Genomic DNA, 17,570 nt, shown 5'->3' with positions numbered 1-17,570 from the left:
TGCTGCAGAGCAGGCGCTTTGCCTACTGCTGGCAGGCCGGGCTTCTTCCCATTGAAGGGGTTTTAGCTGCGTTGGGAGAGGACACGGTGGGTAAATAACCAGACTCCATTTTGGTGTGCTTAGGTTTGCTTTACACTCAAGCACTAGAAGGGTGTTGTGGGTTTGTTGGTTTCTTTGTTTTGAGGTTAAGAGTGTTGAAGGTTTGCGTGTATGAGCCTGTGTTGAGTGTATCTCAGCTAATAGAAACTGACCAGTTGGTTAGTAAAGACTCAGGTTTCTGCAATTCTGATTTGCTTCTTGGCAAGAACTGAATATCTCAAGTATTTGTATTACAAATTTGATTTAGGGGAATGTTAATCGTCTGATAAAAGTGTTCTCTGATTTAGGATTCTGGAGGGTAGGGTGCTCTCTCCAGTGTAAAGGGTCTCTCAAGGCTAGTGGTATTTGTTTCTATAAGGATAAAGTTCAGAGGTCGTGTTGGCTCTGTTGACCGTGGTGTGGTATTCCTTGTGGCCATCATAATGCTTGCTGACGACACCTATTGACAGGTTTTCTTTCCTGTGAAGGTATTGGCTTGTTGATCATTTATTTAGCGCAAAGATTCTAGTGAAAAACTTGAAATCATTAACTTTCATTATTGATTGCGCATTCCGAGTAGTGAAGATAAAGTGCCCTGAGTAAAATGTTGTGTCTGACAGCTGTTGAGTGGTGTGTTTTACCACCTCTTCTCCACCCTTCATCAGAAAGCCTAATTTAGAATCGAGCCTTTTACGGTTTTGTGGGTAAAACACTTTAATTACCACTTTGTCAACCAGACTTTCTAATTCTTTTTATTGGTAATGCTGTAAGCTTTGAACCTTCCCAACAGAAGCCTGCTACTCACATCACAAGATTGAATTTTAGTAGGTCTAAGAAACTATCTGCGTAGCACAGAGATCTTCTGTGAAGAAGATTTCTATCATCCCTTCACAGAAAGGGATGATAGTGTGGGCTCCGAATACTCAGTGCCAGCTACTTGGAGTTAGCTCTCTGTCCGCAAGTTAGCAAAGCTAACTCAGGAAGCATCTTGAGACCATCCTGATTGTGGTGCTTTTCCACACGTTTCACTAAAACCATTTCCCTCTGGGAAGTGAGACCTGGGTTATAATTTTCTTTTGAATGCTAGGCATGCCTGTAAAGCTTAGGACAGGTGTGCCTTGCAGTGCCTTTACAAGTGCTGTGAACGCTCCTGTGCCTGTGCACAAAATATGAGTGCCAGGCCTTGGACTCGCAGTGTGCGGCACAGCGGCCGGCCCTCACTTGTTAGCCCGGTGCCACTAAGGCGCGATGCCCATAGTTCCTGCTGGAAGCAGCAGTTGAATGCACATTAAAGTTCAGCAGCTTGTGAACTGTCAGGTAGGATTTCAAGAGATATTTGCATCTGCCTCGTACTGATTTGGTTTTGGGGAAGATAGCCCATTTGAGATGAACTTTTGAGTCTCTGTTCCATTCTCTTAAAAATCATAGAATTTTTAGTTTTTGAGTTTACTTTTCTGTGAGTAGATTTGGTTAATAAGCATGAAAAAGATTATAGTAGTGCTACATCTGAAAAAGGTGCTTTGTTAGAAAAGGAACTCACGATAACATTTCAAGTATGTAGATTAACTCTGAAATGTGAATCTGAACCCTTGTGACAACTCTGTAGGTTTTTATCTGAAGGCCCCTAACCCACCTTTCAGATTAGCACACCTGGTTGCACCCATGACTGCTAACACACACAGTTCTGTGTGATTTTTGGTTGGCTCATCCAGCTCTGCAGATTATCTCTTTGTTCTGCCTTTTTGTGAGCATTTATCAGCTTACTCATTTTATGCTTCTTATACCTTTCAGAATGCCGCGCTCTTTCATTTGTACTCTTTTAAGCTGCCTACTTAAGCAAATTCCTTTTCTCTCGAATCTTAAAATACACTTTTTTTTTTTCTAAATAGAACTGCACAAATCTTTTTTTCCAATAAAATCCTTTCTAATGTTTTTCTTTCTCTTGCTCTTTTGAAGTCGTTGCCTTCTGCCTTCTCGGAGTTGTTTGCCTTGCCTTGTCCTCTTGGAGGACAACCCACACCTGCTGTGTGCTTGCTGCGCAAGAAGCACTGCAGTCACACCCCTGTCTTCCTTCTGCTTCTTCGCTTATTCTGGGCTTGGCATACCAATGACAGGGACCACTGCTTAATAAGAAAGAAACAGTTTAGTTCACTGATAGACAGCTCTGACTGTGAGGTTTCAATTTTCATACATCTGTGCTATGTAAGGCATGCAGTTATGGACACTGAAGATGGGAGGGAGTGCAAGTAAGAGCCTTGTTGTGATGGCTGCCCTCTGCTCTTCACAAGCATAATGCTTAGGGACAGCCTTGAGAAATGCAGGTCCAGGCTTCTCCCCTGTTGTGTAAGGACATGGTACTCAGAGCGTTGCTGCACAGCAAAGCTGGAGTTTTGAAACCAGCTTGTGACCTTGCCTTTTCCCTGCTCACTGTTCTCTACTATGTATGAGAAATGTTTTCTTGGATCTCTGTTGGATAATTCTAAAGTGAAAGTGGGTTTAAAGTAGGGAACATTTTGGTGAAAGTAAATAAATGAGTCTAATTAGAAACAGCAAGGACCCAGGAAATTGACTAGGCCTTCTTTAGACTTTGGAGGGCTGGTAAAAAGTAGTTCACAGAACACTGAGCAACTTATTCTGATAGTTAATGGACGAGGTGTTTCTCCACTTGACGATTGGTCCATTTTAAAAATACTTTGTCTCATTTGAAAATTTTTTAAAATGCAATCATAGTTTAAGGCACTGGTAACTGATATCACCTTTCATTAAAAGAACAACAACAAAACCCCAAACCCTTCATTATTAGAAAGAAAAGGACTATAAAGTGAACTGGATGAAGTGTATGAAGTGTAGACCATCAAGGAACAAAAAGAATATTGAAGTTAAATACCAAGCGTCACATCAGAAGTGCTGAAAAATCAAGTCATGTGTCAGCTTGAGGCATAAAGAGGGGGAAACACAAACATGAAGAAAGTCTAAGTTGATGTTTTCCATGACTGATGCCCACTTCCTTAGGCAGTCTGAAATAATCTGTCCAACTTAAAATTACCTTTCCTGCTTTCTCGTGCCAACTAAAAGTTTTTTATTCAGCTGTATTTTTGTTTCCCAGATAGAGAACCCTGTTATCTGTGAGCTTTGCGTGCCCATTCCTTTCCTAGGGTCTGTGTCACAGAGGCCCTAGAGAGTACTGCATTATTGTGAGATATTCATCAGTTCATGTGAGGAACAAGCTTAACTTTGAAAAAAAATGGAAGCATGCATGCATGCATACACAGAGATGGATACTCATACCTTCATACAAGCACATCACAAAATTGAAACAGTGAAAAATAGAAACTGGCAGGAATGAAACCTCTGTAAGACTCTGGTGTTTTTATTCCTAGGTTAGCCTTTGTTCATGAAGATTTTTACTGTGTGGTCTCAGTCTTGAAGAAAAAGCTTCAGAAGGGGCTTTGAAGGTGGCTGGTTGGTTAGAGTGCTTTCTACATAGGCAAGGACCAGAGGTTGGATTCTGGTGTGCATGTGAATAAGCCAGGCGTGGTGACACTTGCTGCAGCCGCAGTGGGGAAAGTCGGAACTGCTGGCCACGCTGTGTGCTCTTGGAACTGCTTCAGGTTCCGTGAGAGGAGGGACATCTGGAAACAAGCAAGTGCTGCGATGAAGAGGCAGGTTAGAAAGCACGCCAGCGTCAGCCTCTGCCCTCCACACACGCGCCAACAGGGGAGTGCACACGAGCGTAGACTCTCTCTAGACTGGGAAACCTGCAGAAACGTGTGGTAGGATGGAACTTTTAATAAGCTTTTCCAGAAGCTGTCAGCTCCGGCATCGCGTGTGCAGGCCAGTGCGGCCAGAGACTAAAGATGTCCTCTAAGTCCTAAGATAGCAATGCAGTGATGAGGAACATGCTGGAACATGCTGGCTCTTTATTTTAACATCTTCAGGTTTATACCTGCATGCTATTCCCATTCCTTTATTCATCTGAAACACTCTAGTGTTTTTGTTTTATTCCTGTCATGAAAAAGTAATGCTTATCCTGAACCAGTGAGTGAGTTTACTCCCCACTAAAAACCTGCTGCCCGCATTTGAATACACTGTCCGAAGTTCCTCTCTTTCTGGACTGCTGCAGACCAGAGCCAGTGATGGTGGGTACCTTAGAAACCCTAACTGCTGTGGCAGCAGCGACCTGCTCATTTTATCTATCAACTTTTTAAAGCGAGATACTAACGTAAATGGGAATTTCTAGTTACTTATTTAAAATTAATGGGGAAAATATTTTCTATTCCGAAAGTACTTTGGGGAAGGATCTTACTTGTCTCTGGGAAGAGCATGTTTCCACAACAATGTAAGAGAAATACACACCGGTTCTCTAAAATGACCAGCCGCCATAGCTGAGGACATGAGAACAGGTGTTAAAAGTTGGTGGCACAGCCCCTTGGTCGGCCCCACGAATACCATAGGCTGCTTTTCAAGGATTCTTTCTCTCTCATAGCATCTGCTTCCAAAGCATAATTGTGGGGTGGATCTTACTAAATAGATGGGTTTTTTTTTTTTATTTTTTATTTTTTTCTATTTTCAGCTTTAATGGTATAAGACGCCTGCACATGCTAATGAACTAGCCAGGTGCTGAGTGGGCCCACAAACCAGAAGAACCACTCCTGTGCTATAGAAATGCCACGGGATGCTCTCTGCTGAGACATTGCACAAGGTTCTCATCCGTGTCACATGATTTGTGCATTCATACATGTCTGCTATTCTCTAATGCTGAAGGCTGTGAGTCAGTCTGATAGCGTAGAAGCAGCAATTGTTGATCTCAAAACTAGTTAGAGCAACTTTAACTCAAAGCCTTGATCATTCCTCTCGACTAGATTGGCCTTGAAATGAATCAGAGTTTAAGGAAGGGCTACAGTAACCCTCGAAGTTAGCTGCTCAAGATGGGTGCACGGCTTAGGGCCGCACATCTGTCCCGTGGAGTTCAGTGCCTGCGTGCTGAGGCCAGCTGGTGAGCAGAGCCAGGATTGAGGGGCACGAGTTTGTCTTGCTTTGCCGACACAGAACAGGACCACGCGGCGTGTTCCAGCTTGTTCTCAAAGGCTCTCCGCAGGGACGGGGTCCATATCTCAGCTGTAGTGTGTCTCTACACTGCTCAGTGTGAGAACCAAGAATACACGGGGCAGTAATGAATGTGTCATTTATTCAGACTTGGCAAGACAGTGAGTCACGCTGGTTGAGAACACGTCTGAGGTTAGTTCTTCGGTGTCAAACTTGATTTTTTTCCCCCCAACCATGTTGATGTTATTTTTGCCTTGTGAAACAGATGGGTAAATGTAACCTTCTGCCCTGTTAGAATAACCTGTGAAGGGAACCAGTAATTGTTTTGTTATGCCAGGGAAGATGCAGGCTCCTTGCCCACTGCACTGGAACGTGATTGGCAGATGACTCACTAATTCAGGAGGCATTCCTTCAGCTCCTGCTGTGGTCCAAGCATTGTTGCGGAGTGCGACAGGCAGACCGGAGTTTCCGAATAGCAGAAACACATGTAAACACAACTGTGACATTAAGACAGATGGGCAAGTGCCATGGCTGAGCTGTGAGTGTAGACTCGGGAGGGAGGAGAGTGCCGTGAGCTCAGGCCAGGACTGGAGCCTCTCACAGATGGTGTTTGTTTGCGCTTTGTGCTGTTCCCATTGGCTCTCTAAATGCTGGAATTTAGATGCCTCTGTGTGTGTGTGTGTTTATGCTAAAAACGTGTACCAAAAAGTAGCTCCCCGTCCCAGAATATGTCATTTTCTTTGAGCCTCAGTGATAGCTGGTTGGAATGGAACCATGCTTGAAAAAAGAGTAATGTGGGGAAAGTAAATGTTTATTTAAAATATTGGGAGGCAGGAGGTAAAGAATTAAGTTAGATGGGTGCAATAAGTCAAGTAGAAGACACAGGAAGCTAATTAAGTGTGGGAACTGGATTTGTAATGAAGGAAAATCTGTGTGTGTGCGCGCACAGTGTCTCTTCTGTGTAGTTCTTGCTCTCCTGGACACATTGTAACTCAGAGATCTGCCTGCCTCTGTCTCCTGAGTGCTGGGACTAAAGGTGTGCCCCAGCATGCTGGCCTCAAAAATCCCATTTCAGTCCTTCTTAAAAGGATTTATGAGACACTTTGAAAACTATTTTTTTTAAATAAAAGATTTGGTTAGGAAAAGGAGAAATTTATTTTAAGAGCCACAAGACATTAAGAGTAGTTGTAAGCTGTGAGTCATTAAGAAAACTGACAATCAGTATGAAGTGGCGACAGTGTGGAAGAAAAGTAAACAGGTGGGGGCCACGCTGGTTAGGATTGCAAGAGCAAGAGGCAGGAGAAGAGGCATGTCCTTTGTTTACTTCTGTTTTCCACCAGTCCAGCATGGTCTAGTAACTCTGCTGCTTTTGTTACTTGCTCATATTCTCGGATTTGGTCTCACGTGTTGTAGTTTTTACTGTGCTGTGAGTTATCGTGTAGCATGGATTGTTGAGTGCTGGTTATGGTCTATAAGGTACAGTTACGAAATACATTGCTGGCCAGAACTGATTGAGGAGTTTTGCTGTAGTTGGCTGTGGGTAGTGCCCTGCTTGGTTTTTGTTGGTTTCAGTAGGCTGGCGCTCTTTGACGAGCTGGGACCTCAGGGGAGAAAATGCTTGCACTGGGTTGGCCTGCGAGGCAGTTTTTGATTCATGGTTGATGTGGGCCTCAGGCCATTATGGCAGTGCTACCTTGGCCCCGTGGTCCTAGGTAGTGTAGGGAAACAGGCTAACCACGCCGTGAAGAGCCAGCAGCAAGCAGCATTCATCTGGGGCTTCTGCCTCAGTTCCTGGCTCCAAGTCCCCACCCTGAGCTCCTGCCCCCCATTCCCTCAGCAAGGACCTGAGAGGTAGAAGGCGGGAGGTTAAAGAAAACCTTTCCTCCCCAATGTGCTGTGGTCCAGCAACAGAAACCCTAAGATAGTACTGACTGCCTCTTGCGCGGTGAGGGCACAAAGATGGCTGGTTGGAAACGTCATTTCTCAGTTATTTAGAAGTGCAAAAGAAGAATTTACTATTTCTTTGTTTTATGTAGAGGTTAAGGAATAATAGTATTATTCAATGTTATGTGTATGTGTCTATGTCTCTGTCTCTTTCTCTGACACACACACACACACACAGCCATACCTGGAAGATGGTTCCAAAAGGAAATACCTGGTGAACACCATATCTGCTTTGAACTTTGTTAGAGTAAGTAAAGTCTAAAAATGACTAAAAGCCAAATCAAATGCACGCAGACCATAAGTGTGTGGATTTAGATTATCTGTGGTATTGAAGTTGAGTGTGACTATATGAAAGCTAATTTGACTTTCTAAATGAGCATTTGTTTAATTTTTCCTAATATGGCGGCATCTCAGAAATACAGAAGCGTATAGAGGGCAGGAATTTGGTTAAAATGCTTGAGTAATTCTTCTTTAACAGGCAACTCAAACAGATTCTTTATTCTTTCTTTAATGTGTGTTCTGTGTTTTGTATGTGCCTCAGTCTAAGAAAAGTAATTGCTCTTCTTGGCAAATACTCGCTTTGCTGAATAAAACAGCATATAACCCCAGCTCACCTTAGAAAGAAAATTTTAACTCTTTTTCCTTGTTAACACAGAGAAGTAATATATTTATTGTCCTGTTGTTATAATTTCTGTCCAGTTACCCTCATATATCTGGCTATATTTGTATTTTGAAACAGTGGGAGCATCTATAAATTATGTGTTGTTTTTCTTTTTTTCCTTCTCCCACATACACTTTAAAGTGTAAATAAAAGGCTACTTTCCAAATCCTTTTCATGTCATCCTCTTCCAGGTGAAATAGTAAAATATTTTTAGGTACATTTGCCCTTGATTGTTTTGATTTGGGGCCAGTGACTATTGTATAGTCACTGAAAGTGGAAAGCGGTAAAACTGTTGTGAGCACCTTAGGGTACCAAAGAAAAATACCTACTCTCAGAGTGAAAGTATCGAGGAAAAAGGTGGTGGCACACCTGTGATCCCAGCACTCAGGAGGCAGAGGCAGGCAGATCTCTGTGAGTTTGAGGACAGCCTGGTCAACAGAGCAAGTTCCAGGACAACCAGGGCTACACAGAGAAGAAACCCTGTCAGAAAAGACAGACAAACAAACAAACAAGATGACACTGTACTAGTTGTCTCTATGCTTAGTTCCTGGAAAGAAGGAAATTGCTTTTGAGATCTTCGCCCACTGTTTGCTCTGACAATACGGAAGGATGGTTGTGGTGCTGGAGCAGTGTGTGGGAATCCATGCTGGCGAAGTAGAGGAGGCCTTCCATTGTTTTCTTTTAATAGCTTCACTTGCAAGCTGCTCCTGACACACCTTTCCCCATTGTGGTACTAGGTACTCAGGACACGGCACTGGATACATTTGTACAGCAAAATGATTCTATGGCAGCCTTTGTTTGAAAATCACTAACCGTTTCTGGACTTCAGGAGCAGAGCATTAAACCCAAGTTTGGAGCCCTGTGCAACTGTATATCCGTAAAGCTAGTCCTGTGCACTCTGCAGACAGAAAGCTTATATGCAAGAATAGGTTAGTTTTTAAATAAAAGCCCCTCACCTTCCCTTGATTCTTCTTATACCAGCTGACATGCTTCTTTAAAAATAACTACTCCCATAACCTAGTTCTCTTTCCGTTGAAATGGAAAAAAAGAAAATGCTTATTTGAAGTCATTTATTTGCTTGAGTCTTAAGAACCCTGGAGAATTACTGGCAGCAATGAAAGTGGAGTTTGTCAGACTCACACTTGAGCATACATTGGGACATCTTCCACGTCGCAGCTGCTGCTGCCACCTGCACCACCAGCTTTTTAATGGCACTAGAATGGTGGTTTACCTGCTTTTGATGACTTAATTCCTTTCCAAGGAAACTCATAGCTGCTTTTGCTTGAACACACTAACTGCATGGGAGAGGCATTTTCTTCCTCACCGAAGGGCTGTGCCATACCTCTCTTCCCTCTCTCTGACGTGGCTCTCTCCCTCAGAGGTGCTCTGTCTGACGTGCCATGTGGCCACCGTAACCCAGTCCTGTGTTGTAGCCGCAGAGGCAGGAGCCGCAAGAAGCTCCTGCGCCGGCGAAGCTGAGCCATGCAGGCCTGTGTTGGGAGGGACCGGGTCAGCTGTGGAAGGACAGTGTTCATCACAGGAGGGGTGCTCACCAGCTCTTAGTGGGGACGGCCCACCCTCCGAGTTAGGAACGTTCTTATTTAGAGGTTTAAATGGTTGCCGAGAAGTAGACTGTTGTCGTAGGTGCCTAGAAATGTGAAGACCCCTTTAGCATGGCGTGACCCGTGGAGGCTGGAAGATTTAGGAGCGTGTGCCACGAAGATGCTGCTTGGTGCTGAGCGCTGAGTGATTCTGATGAGGGCTGGAAGAAAGCAGCCATCCTCGGGTGTTTGGGACTGGAGTACTGGTAGACATGTGGACAGAGAAGGCCATTCTGTGAAGTCTCAGACAAAAGTGAGAAGCCAAGGTGTGGAAACTGAGTGTAGAGGTCACCCTGGTTATAGTGTGAAGAACCGGGCCAAAGTGTGTGTGGCAGCAGGACTTGGTGCACAGAGCACAGGGTGAGGCTTCTGGGGCCCAGAATTCCGGGAGCAGAGTGCTGGCCGAGTGTCCGCCTCGAGGGCCAGGAGCCAGCCACTGCCTGACTGGGCCGGGTAGGGCTACAGGGAAGCACAGCCTCGTGCAGAGGAAGGAAGTGTGTTCAGGAGAAAATGGCTGCACGTGTCAAGAGAGTGTTAGGTGTCGTTGGCACCTCCGGCCCGTGGCGGCTCCCGCCTCAGTGGCCTGTGTGCTTGCCAGGCCCGCTGCTCTGAAAGATTCGGTCTCAAGCCCCAGGAGAGAAGACTACAGGAGCATGTCCTCCTGGGACAGGGGAGCCGCCAGTAGACACGGGCCAGGACCCAGCGGCTGCAGAGACACCCCAAAACACACAGTGCAGCGCTGGGGAGTCAGACCCCTGAGAGCCCAGGTCTGTGGGGAGGAGCCGCACATGGGAAAGGTCGTTCTTACATACTCTTCTTACTGCGGTGGACGTGTGTGCGGCAGCTCTCCTCGTTGCTCGTGCCCTGTGATGAGTGTTTGTCTTGTGCTGTGTTTGCAAGTTGAGCGCTGGTCTGGTGTCTCCGGAGAGTCACGGCTTGAGTCTCCCCCATGTGCCTCTTGAGCTGGTCACAGACAGATGTGTCTGCTGTGTTGAGGAAGAGAGTAGAAGGACAGGTGAAGTGTAGTTTGAATGTCCCAATAAAACCCAGTTTAATTGCCAAGATAGGAATTTAACCACTGTACAGACTTGGATTTGTTTCAGTGTGTGTGTACATAATTAAGTTTGTTTTAAAGATTCTCAAGGGATGATTAGAGTTTGGGGCTCCGTCCTCATGAAGGGATGGATGCTGTTATTGTGGAAACGGACTAGTTACAGCAGGGCTGATAGAAGTAATGAGTTTGTCGAATGTCCTCCCGGCTTTCTGTGCACACACCCAAGCAAGAAGGTCCTCAGCAGATGGTGGTGCCACAGTCAGAGACACCCCAGCCTCTGCGACTGTGAACCAAGTGCGCTTCTGTGACCTCCTCACCCAGCAGCAGTCAACACACCAGAACACGTAGGACACACAGATTTATGCCAGTCAGCCAAAGAAGAAGCAGATGAAGTAGAGCCCTTAAATCACCGGGCAGGGGTGAAGGAGCGATTGAAAGTGTTAGTGGTGCATTTTCCCTCAGTCACAGTGTAGTGCCCAACCGTCGAACCTTCGGGCAGCACCTGATAAGTCCTCGTCCTCTCAAGTCATCTGTACAGTGAAGAAAACAAACTTTCTTCGAAGTGGTCACTATCGACAATGGACAGCGATCACAGCACAATGGACAGCGAAAAATTTGTGTGGAATTAATCAGTGCTGAAAATAACCTGTTTTTCTTCTGTGTGTAAATGGAAATGATTGTTCAGAAGACGGCTCACCCTGGGATGTGGCTTGTTGTCACTTGTCTGCCGTCTTGGACTCTGTTTCATAGCACAACACAGTGGAGTCTTTCTGAGTTTCTTCCGTATTTAGTGAACCCAGGTGACTTGGTCAAGCCTGTGTGTGATTGCAGCTCCAGTCACAGTCTCGGCCAGGAGTGGCGGGGAGGCCTTCTGTGAACACAGCTGACCTCAAAGGCTGTGACCAGTGCTTTGGATGACCGGTTTCCTGTACATGTGCTGCAAGCTACGCAGGCACGGGAGGGCCGGCGACCCTCGGCCTGTTTCTGTCCCACAGCAGCAGCCTGGTTACAGACGGGAAACCAGGGCTCCTGAGGCCAACACACGCCCAACACGAAGACACGCGTTAGACCTAAAATGTTGAGGCTTGGCTGGTCCGGAAGGCTTCTGGGACTGCCGTGTTTGTTCATGGCTCTGTATCCCGTGGAACACTTGGGTCCTTTGTCTTGATGTAGCCGGTGCACGTGACTGTCTTCCTTGTGTACATGTTTCTGTTACTGGGGTTTACAGACTTTTCTAAATGTGTGGACAGCGTTGCGGGGAGGGAGGTGCCACTATTAAACAGACTTCTTGTTCGGTGTACTCACTTCACTTACTAAACAATGTTTTGCGAACCACGGGAGTTTCAAATAATGGAGCGGCTAAGACATTTAGACATCTCAGATTGTATTTATTACCAGGAGCCTGAGAGTGAAATACCTTGATTTTAGGAGTACGCGTATAAGCATTCTCAGTGCAAGCACTTCTGTAGCCTGTCCTGGAAGCCTAATTACTAGAACTTAACACCTGCACAATGACAGTTGCCCTTCTTTCTGATGTCACGACACTTCAAATATTAATGTTGGAGCTTTGACGGCTCTATTTACAGTTTTAAGTATGATCACTTATAAAACCGCTTATAAGCAGTTTTCTGTACAGCATCAGAATTCAGGAAACATTGTTCTTCCTTGTTCATGTAAATACCCTGGTCTTACAAATGCAGGCTGTCCAGTTGCATATTTCATGTGTCACAGTGTCTGTGTAACTGACTTTGGTGGCTGATGACACATCCCTTGACCTCCTTTCTTCCCATTATCTTTCCATTTGCTGACAGCGGAATTCTGAGAAGATCCTTCCGAAGGGTTGGAAATGCATTCTATTCATATTCTACCATAATGTACTTTACATTCTACATGATTTTTTTTTTTTTTAATGTATTGTGGCAAGTTTGACAACCAGTAAGCCCTTCAAAGAAAAATTGTGCCTGTGAACTAATGCTGACCCTTGCTGGGTCCTCCATCCCAGAGCAGACATTATGTGTGCTACCTCATGGGTAGAGGGTGTACCTTATCACTCAGAGAAGTCACTTAAATTCTGAATTGTTCACCAGAATTTGGCTATGGAAACAAAGGAGGTGGTGTTTGGCCTCTCCATAGCAGATGTGTTGAGCACCTGAATGTAGTGGGTGTGGCTGCGGCAGTGCGTCTAAACTGCTGCGGCATAGGGAAGGCGTGGCCCACATCCCATCAGTAGAATTGCCTCCCGTTCACACACCGTCCTTAGGTTTTTGCTTTGATTTTGCTCCAGAAGCATTTGCTGAGTCTCTGCTGTTTACGGACTGAGGTAACTAATGACAGCCTTAGAAGAACTTTCCAGAGCTGGGTTATTTGTCTTTGAATTAGCTGTTCTTCAATGCCTGACTTCTAGTCGTTCTTTGCTTGCTGGTTTCTTGTTTCAATAATTAGAAAAACCCCAGGAGCCTTAGATTTTACTTGTAAATAGACATGAGGCTGGAAACCAGCTTCTACTGTCCCTGCGGTATTTGGTTGGCAGTGTGCATCTCACTCTTTGCCACTCACCTGCCGGCAGAGCTGTGGTCTCTGGTCGAGTGGTAGCGGCGCCTGCTCCTTTGGAGTTGGCCGTGGAACAGCCTACATCACAGGTTCACTGAGCAGAATGTCCCTCTTCTCTTACTCAGGGGATTTCGTGGAGGAGAGAAGCCATTTGAGTGATTCTTGTGTTACCTTTGGATCCTCCACTTGGATCCCTAGGGATGAGCTTTCTTCTCTTCCTGCTCCTTGACCAGCAGCACCAAGGTTACTGTCATCCCTTTGTCCATAGGATCCAGGACCTGTAGCGCGTGCGTCCCATCTGCTGGGTCAGCCAGTAAAGACCTCTGCTTTCATTGACACACACTTCTGGAATAAATAATCAAAGGGAAAAGTAATGCAAAGATGTCAAAACCAGTACTAAAATATTTGGTTTACCCTTAAAAAAAAAACACTTTTCTTTTTTAAGTCACAGTTAAAAATTGAACTAGTGGAGAGTGTACAGTGTGAAAAGCTGTAGAGACTAGCTGCCATCAGACACCCATCTGTGAACTTAGACAATAAAAGTTTAGTTATTTTCTAATAAAACTCATGTTCGCATGATTGTATGTAATACAGGTTGGGTTGAAAAACGAAAACAGCTATATTTGGTCTTGAATTTCAGCAGAAATTGATTTTTCATTGAGCTTTGTATTACATTGTTGATATTCTGTTGCTCAGTTTGCTAGATTTACTTAACAGAGTAGTAACCAAATGCAAATTTAATTAAATAACATTAAAAGGCTGTGATTTTCCTGGAAATAAGATGTTTACAAATACTGGTGATCAAAAGTAAAGATTCTCATTATTGTAATTATTGACCAACTGAGCTCCCAGTTCTTTAGCCACATTTTCTGGGTTTTCCCCGGGTGTGAGACCTGCACAGAACAGGCGTGCGCAGATGAGATGCCCTGTGAGAGGCACTGAGGTTAGTGCATGCCCGAGAGCAGGCGCGGGCCAGGCTCCTCTGCTGTGAGGCCGCCTCTCTGTTAGGTGGGTGTGCTGCACACACTCGAGGAATTTTAAGTTTTTCTCTTCCTTTTTTAGCCTTAGATTGTAAGCAAAAGAAATCACGGTCAAGATCTGGAAGCAAGAAGAAAATGCTCACGTTACCTCATGGTGCTGACGAGGTGTACATCCTTCGCTGCAGGTATGCGCTCTGCTGCCAGGGGCCTCTCTCCTACGTGTCCTGTGAGACACAGTAGGTGGCGTTTTTGTTTTGTGCCCTCGCAACAGTAAGGGTATAAATGACTTTTCAGAGACAGGCATAGAATCTTAATTCATCATATAATTAGTTTGCTTTAACAACTAGTAAAATTAGGTTTGTACCTTAGCCAAATGCTATTTTACCCTGTACTCTTTAGAAGTGCTGTATGAACTCATGCGCTTTATGTACTGGATTCATTTGCTTTATTTCTGCTGTCTTTTAAGTTCCTGTGTAGTAAGAACATAGTTTCACGTTTCCTTTTCGACCATAACACACCTGCCTGCAGGCACCCTCACAGTTACACGCATGAACACGCTGTACTGTGGAGTTGGAGGAGGGCTTTTCAAGAGCTACACTTTGGAAGGACCCTTGTGAGTGAGTTTAGGTGTTCTAAAAGTCCTTAGTAGGGCAGGGGAGACGGCTGAGCAGCTGGGGGCACTGGCTGTTATTCCAGAGGCCCGGGCTTGACTCCCAGTGCCCACATGACAGCGTGCAGCCATCTGTGAGTCCAGGCTCGGCATCCTACACCTTTGTCTGCTCTCCAAGGACACCAGGCCCGCACATGGTGTGCAGACATACAGGCAGACAAAGTACCCACCATGCACGTAGATTGGTTTTTAGAAGCTTATTAATTTTAACTTAAATAATATTCCAGCTTTCACAGAGATTATTGGCATTTACTAACTCTGTTAATAAAGGTGTAAATTAATTGGTCCAACTTAATTTTAACCAGCAGTTCTCAACCTTCCTGGTGCTAGGACCCTTTAATACAGTGCCTCATGCTGTGGTCAGCCCCAACCATAAAGTTATTTCTGTGGCTACTTGCTGCTGTAACCCGCTGCTGTTGCACATTGTAATGTGAATGTCTGATGTGCAGGATGGCCTTAGGGACTCCGAGGAAAGGCTTGTGTGAGCCCCAGCAGGCTCACCGCCACAGTTGAGAGCTCCTGCTGTCGCTGCTTAGGCCAGTGTTCCCCACAGTGACTGTGAGGCTCGTTTCCCACCCTGTGGGCTTTATGTGACCTTCGTTGTAGTGAGAGAACTGTTGTCATCTTCTTTTCTTACAGGTTTTGTGGCCTAGTCTTTCGGGGACCACTGTCTGTTCAGGAGGACTGGATTAAGCACTTGCAACGACACATTGTAAACGCTAATCTTCCACGGACTGGAGCTGGCATGGTGGAAGTCACCTCACTACTTAAAAAGCCGGCCTCTATCACAGAAACTTCTTTTTCTTTGCTAATGGCAGAAGCAGCGTCATAGAACAAGGAGTTCTTTTAAATAGCAAGTTTAATTGGATGTAAATTTAAAATTCTTTGTCTTTTTTTTTTTTTTTTTTGTAAGCCACATGAAAGTATCCATTTATAAATAACCGAAGTAGGAAAAAATGGGGGAATGTGAATCCCAGTGACGTGAGAATAAGACAGTAAGTAGCCTATATTTTATATAGGGTGGAAGAGTGTTCTTAAGGGTCACTAAGTTGTTGGCTGAGTTGACTCAGCTAAAGGTCTCACACCCGAGAGCCACTTGGGAAATGCTGCATAAGGGTCCTCACGGACACACGTGCTGAAGGTGACGTTCTGCAGTGTTACACAATCAAGGCTCTGGTTTCCCTCACTTGCATAGAAAATAAGATACTATATTTTGTTGGTATGTATTTAGTGTTTTGTATAATACCAGGAACTGCTAACTAAATTTACTCAACTTAGGGCATTAAATATCATGTACTTCATAGTTTGAGACTGTTTACCCAAATAGGGCAGAGTACTATTCTATCTAGATGTGTAAGTGTTTTTTTAAAACCACATGGAACGGTTTTTTTTATACTAAAAAGTTGGAGGGAGATTTGTTTAAACAAGTATTTCTAAAAGAAATATGTACATAGTCCTGGAAATTATTTGTGGTAAGGAAGTTTTCTTTACTCCAGTTGCATTTCTCAGACAATGAAGCGGTGCGCCCGTGCTACCTCCTGCTTTGTCAGCAAAGATGCTAGCCCTTTCCATTTTTGTATCATAATAGATTTTAAAAATCTAATGTTCTTTATTGCAAGACATACTTTTGTTAACAGATTTGTTTCTTTGTAACGTTTTACGTACAGTTTGACATGCTTACAGGACAGGGTTGTCTCTATTTAACGTTGTAGACATGTACTTACTAAACAAGACTCACTACACAGTTTAGAATAGGCTTTCTCGTTTATATCATCTTCCAAATTTGATCAGTTAGCAAGATACTAATGCTCAAGATACTTCTACATATGATGAGAATGTTTACACTTTCAACTTTAGAACTTGTTTTGGATGTGATTATATGTATGAAAATTGTGTAACACTATGCTCATGCTAAGAACCGACATAACGGAATTACTGAAATAAATGTGCTGTGAGGAATGGAAAATACGGTGCAGGTGTCTTGGGTCATGATAAATTGTGACAACTCCTTTAAACAGTCTCCTGTAACGGCTTAGTTCCTTTAATCCAAAGCTAGCACCCTTCACAAACAGCGGTTTGTGTGCAGGCCCCGTTCCACATCATTCCTTGTAGTTGCTAACGTAGTGGAATCAAGGATATGCATTGATACTTCTTCCCTTGTAAATAAAGTGAAAAACAGGTAAACGAAGGAGTATTTTGGTAGAGTGTATACATACCTCACTGCTGGTGAAATTACTTTCCTATGGTATATCTCCCTATCAGAAATCACTAAATAAAAACAGTTCAAGAATTACAGTGCCTCTAACATGAAGCATTTCTTACTTTTTATTGTGGAAAATAGTGCATGAGGTTGTTTCATTTGTTTGGATTGTTTATATTCACCAAGTTACTTTTGAAATATATATATATATATATATATATATAAATATATTTAATGTTCTGTCTGCATGTACACCTTCATGCCAGGAGAGGGCACCAGATATCACTATAGATGGCTGTGAGCCACCATGTGGGTGCTGGGAATTGAACTCAGGACCTCTGGAAGAACAGGCAACTCTCTTAACCTCTGAGCCAGCTCTCCAGCTCCCCAAGTTGCTTTTGTTTTCTAGAAATAGTACATTGGTCATTTTTGTAGGTGAAAAAATAATTTTTTCCTGTTAACGGTTGTTGAACCTTTTAATTTGGGGCTATTTAATGTGTAAAATCAGGAGGTTGGACTGTTTTATCCCAGCCAAGGGTCTCCTGAACTATAAAGTATGAGATAATGAAAACTGACTTTTGAACTCCCCGAGAAGACCAGAAAGAAACTTCACGTTTGTCCGAAGCGATGATGTAACTAAATCATCACATTTTCTCACTTTGGACTGAAAATATAGCACGTGTGTGTCAGTACTGATTTCCTCCTATTGAGGATCTTCCATTGAATTTCCATTTGTATGTTTCAGCATGTGTATGTGTAATATGTTCTGTTTCTCTGTTCTTGTTA

The 17,570-nt window shown here is 44.1% G+C and overlaps 1 protein-coding gene across 10 annotated transcripts in view; it reads left to right on the top strand.

The window, feature by feature from the left end:
• Window positions 1-16,879, top strand: part of Znf644 (zinc finger protein 644) — a 70,900-nt gene extending 54,021 nt beyond the window's left edge. For all 10 annotated transcript variants that reach the window (XM_060381086.1, XM_021637878.2, XM_021637880.2 and 7 more), the window contains 2 exons: window positions 13,997-14,099; window positions 15,224-16,879. In XM_060381086.1, the coding sequence (XP_060237069.1) occupies window positions 13,997-14,099; window positions 15,224-15,416 (296 nt within the window). In that variant the 3' untranslated portion in view covers window positions 15,417-16,879. The remainder of the gene's footprint in view (window positions 1-13,996; window positions 14,100-15,223) is intronic.
• Window positions 16,880-17,570: the final 691 nt, after the last annotated feature.

The sequence above is a fragment of the Meriones unguiculatus genome, chromosome 3, assembly GCF_030254825.1.
Source record: "Meriones unguiculatus strain TT.TT164.6M chromosome 3, Bangor_MerUng_6.1, whole genome shotgun sequence".
Classification (NCBI taxonomy): domain Eukaryota; kingdom Metazoa; phylum Chordata; class Mammalia; order Rodentia; family Muridae; genus Meriones; species Meriones unguiculatus.
Note: the sequence above shows the minus strand (reverse complement) of the source record. Positions and strands in the feature narration are given on the sequence as shown.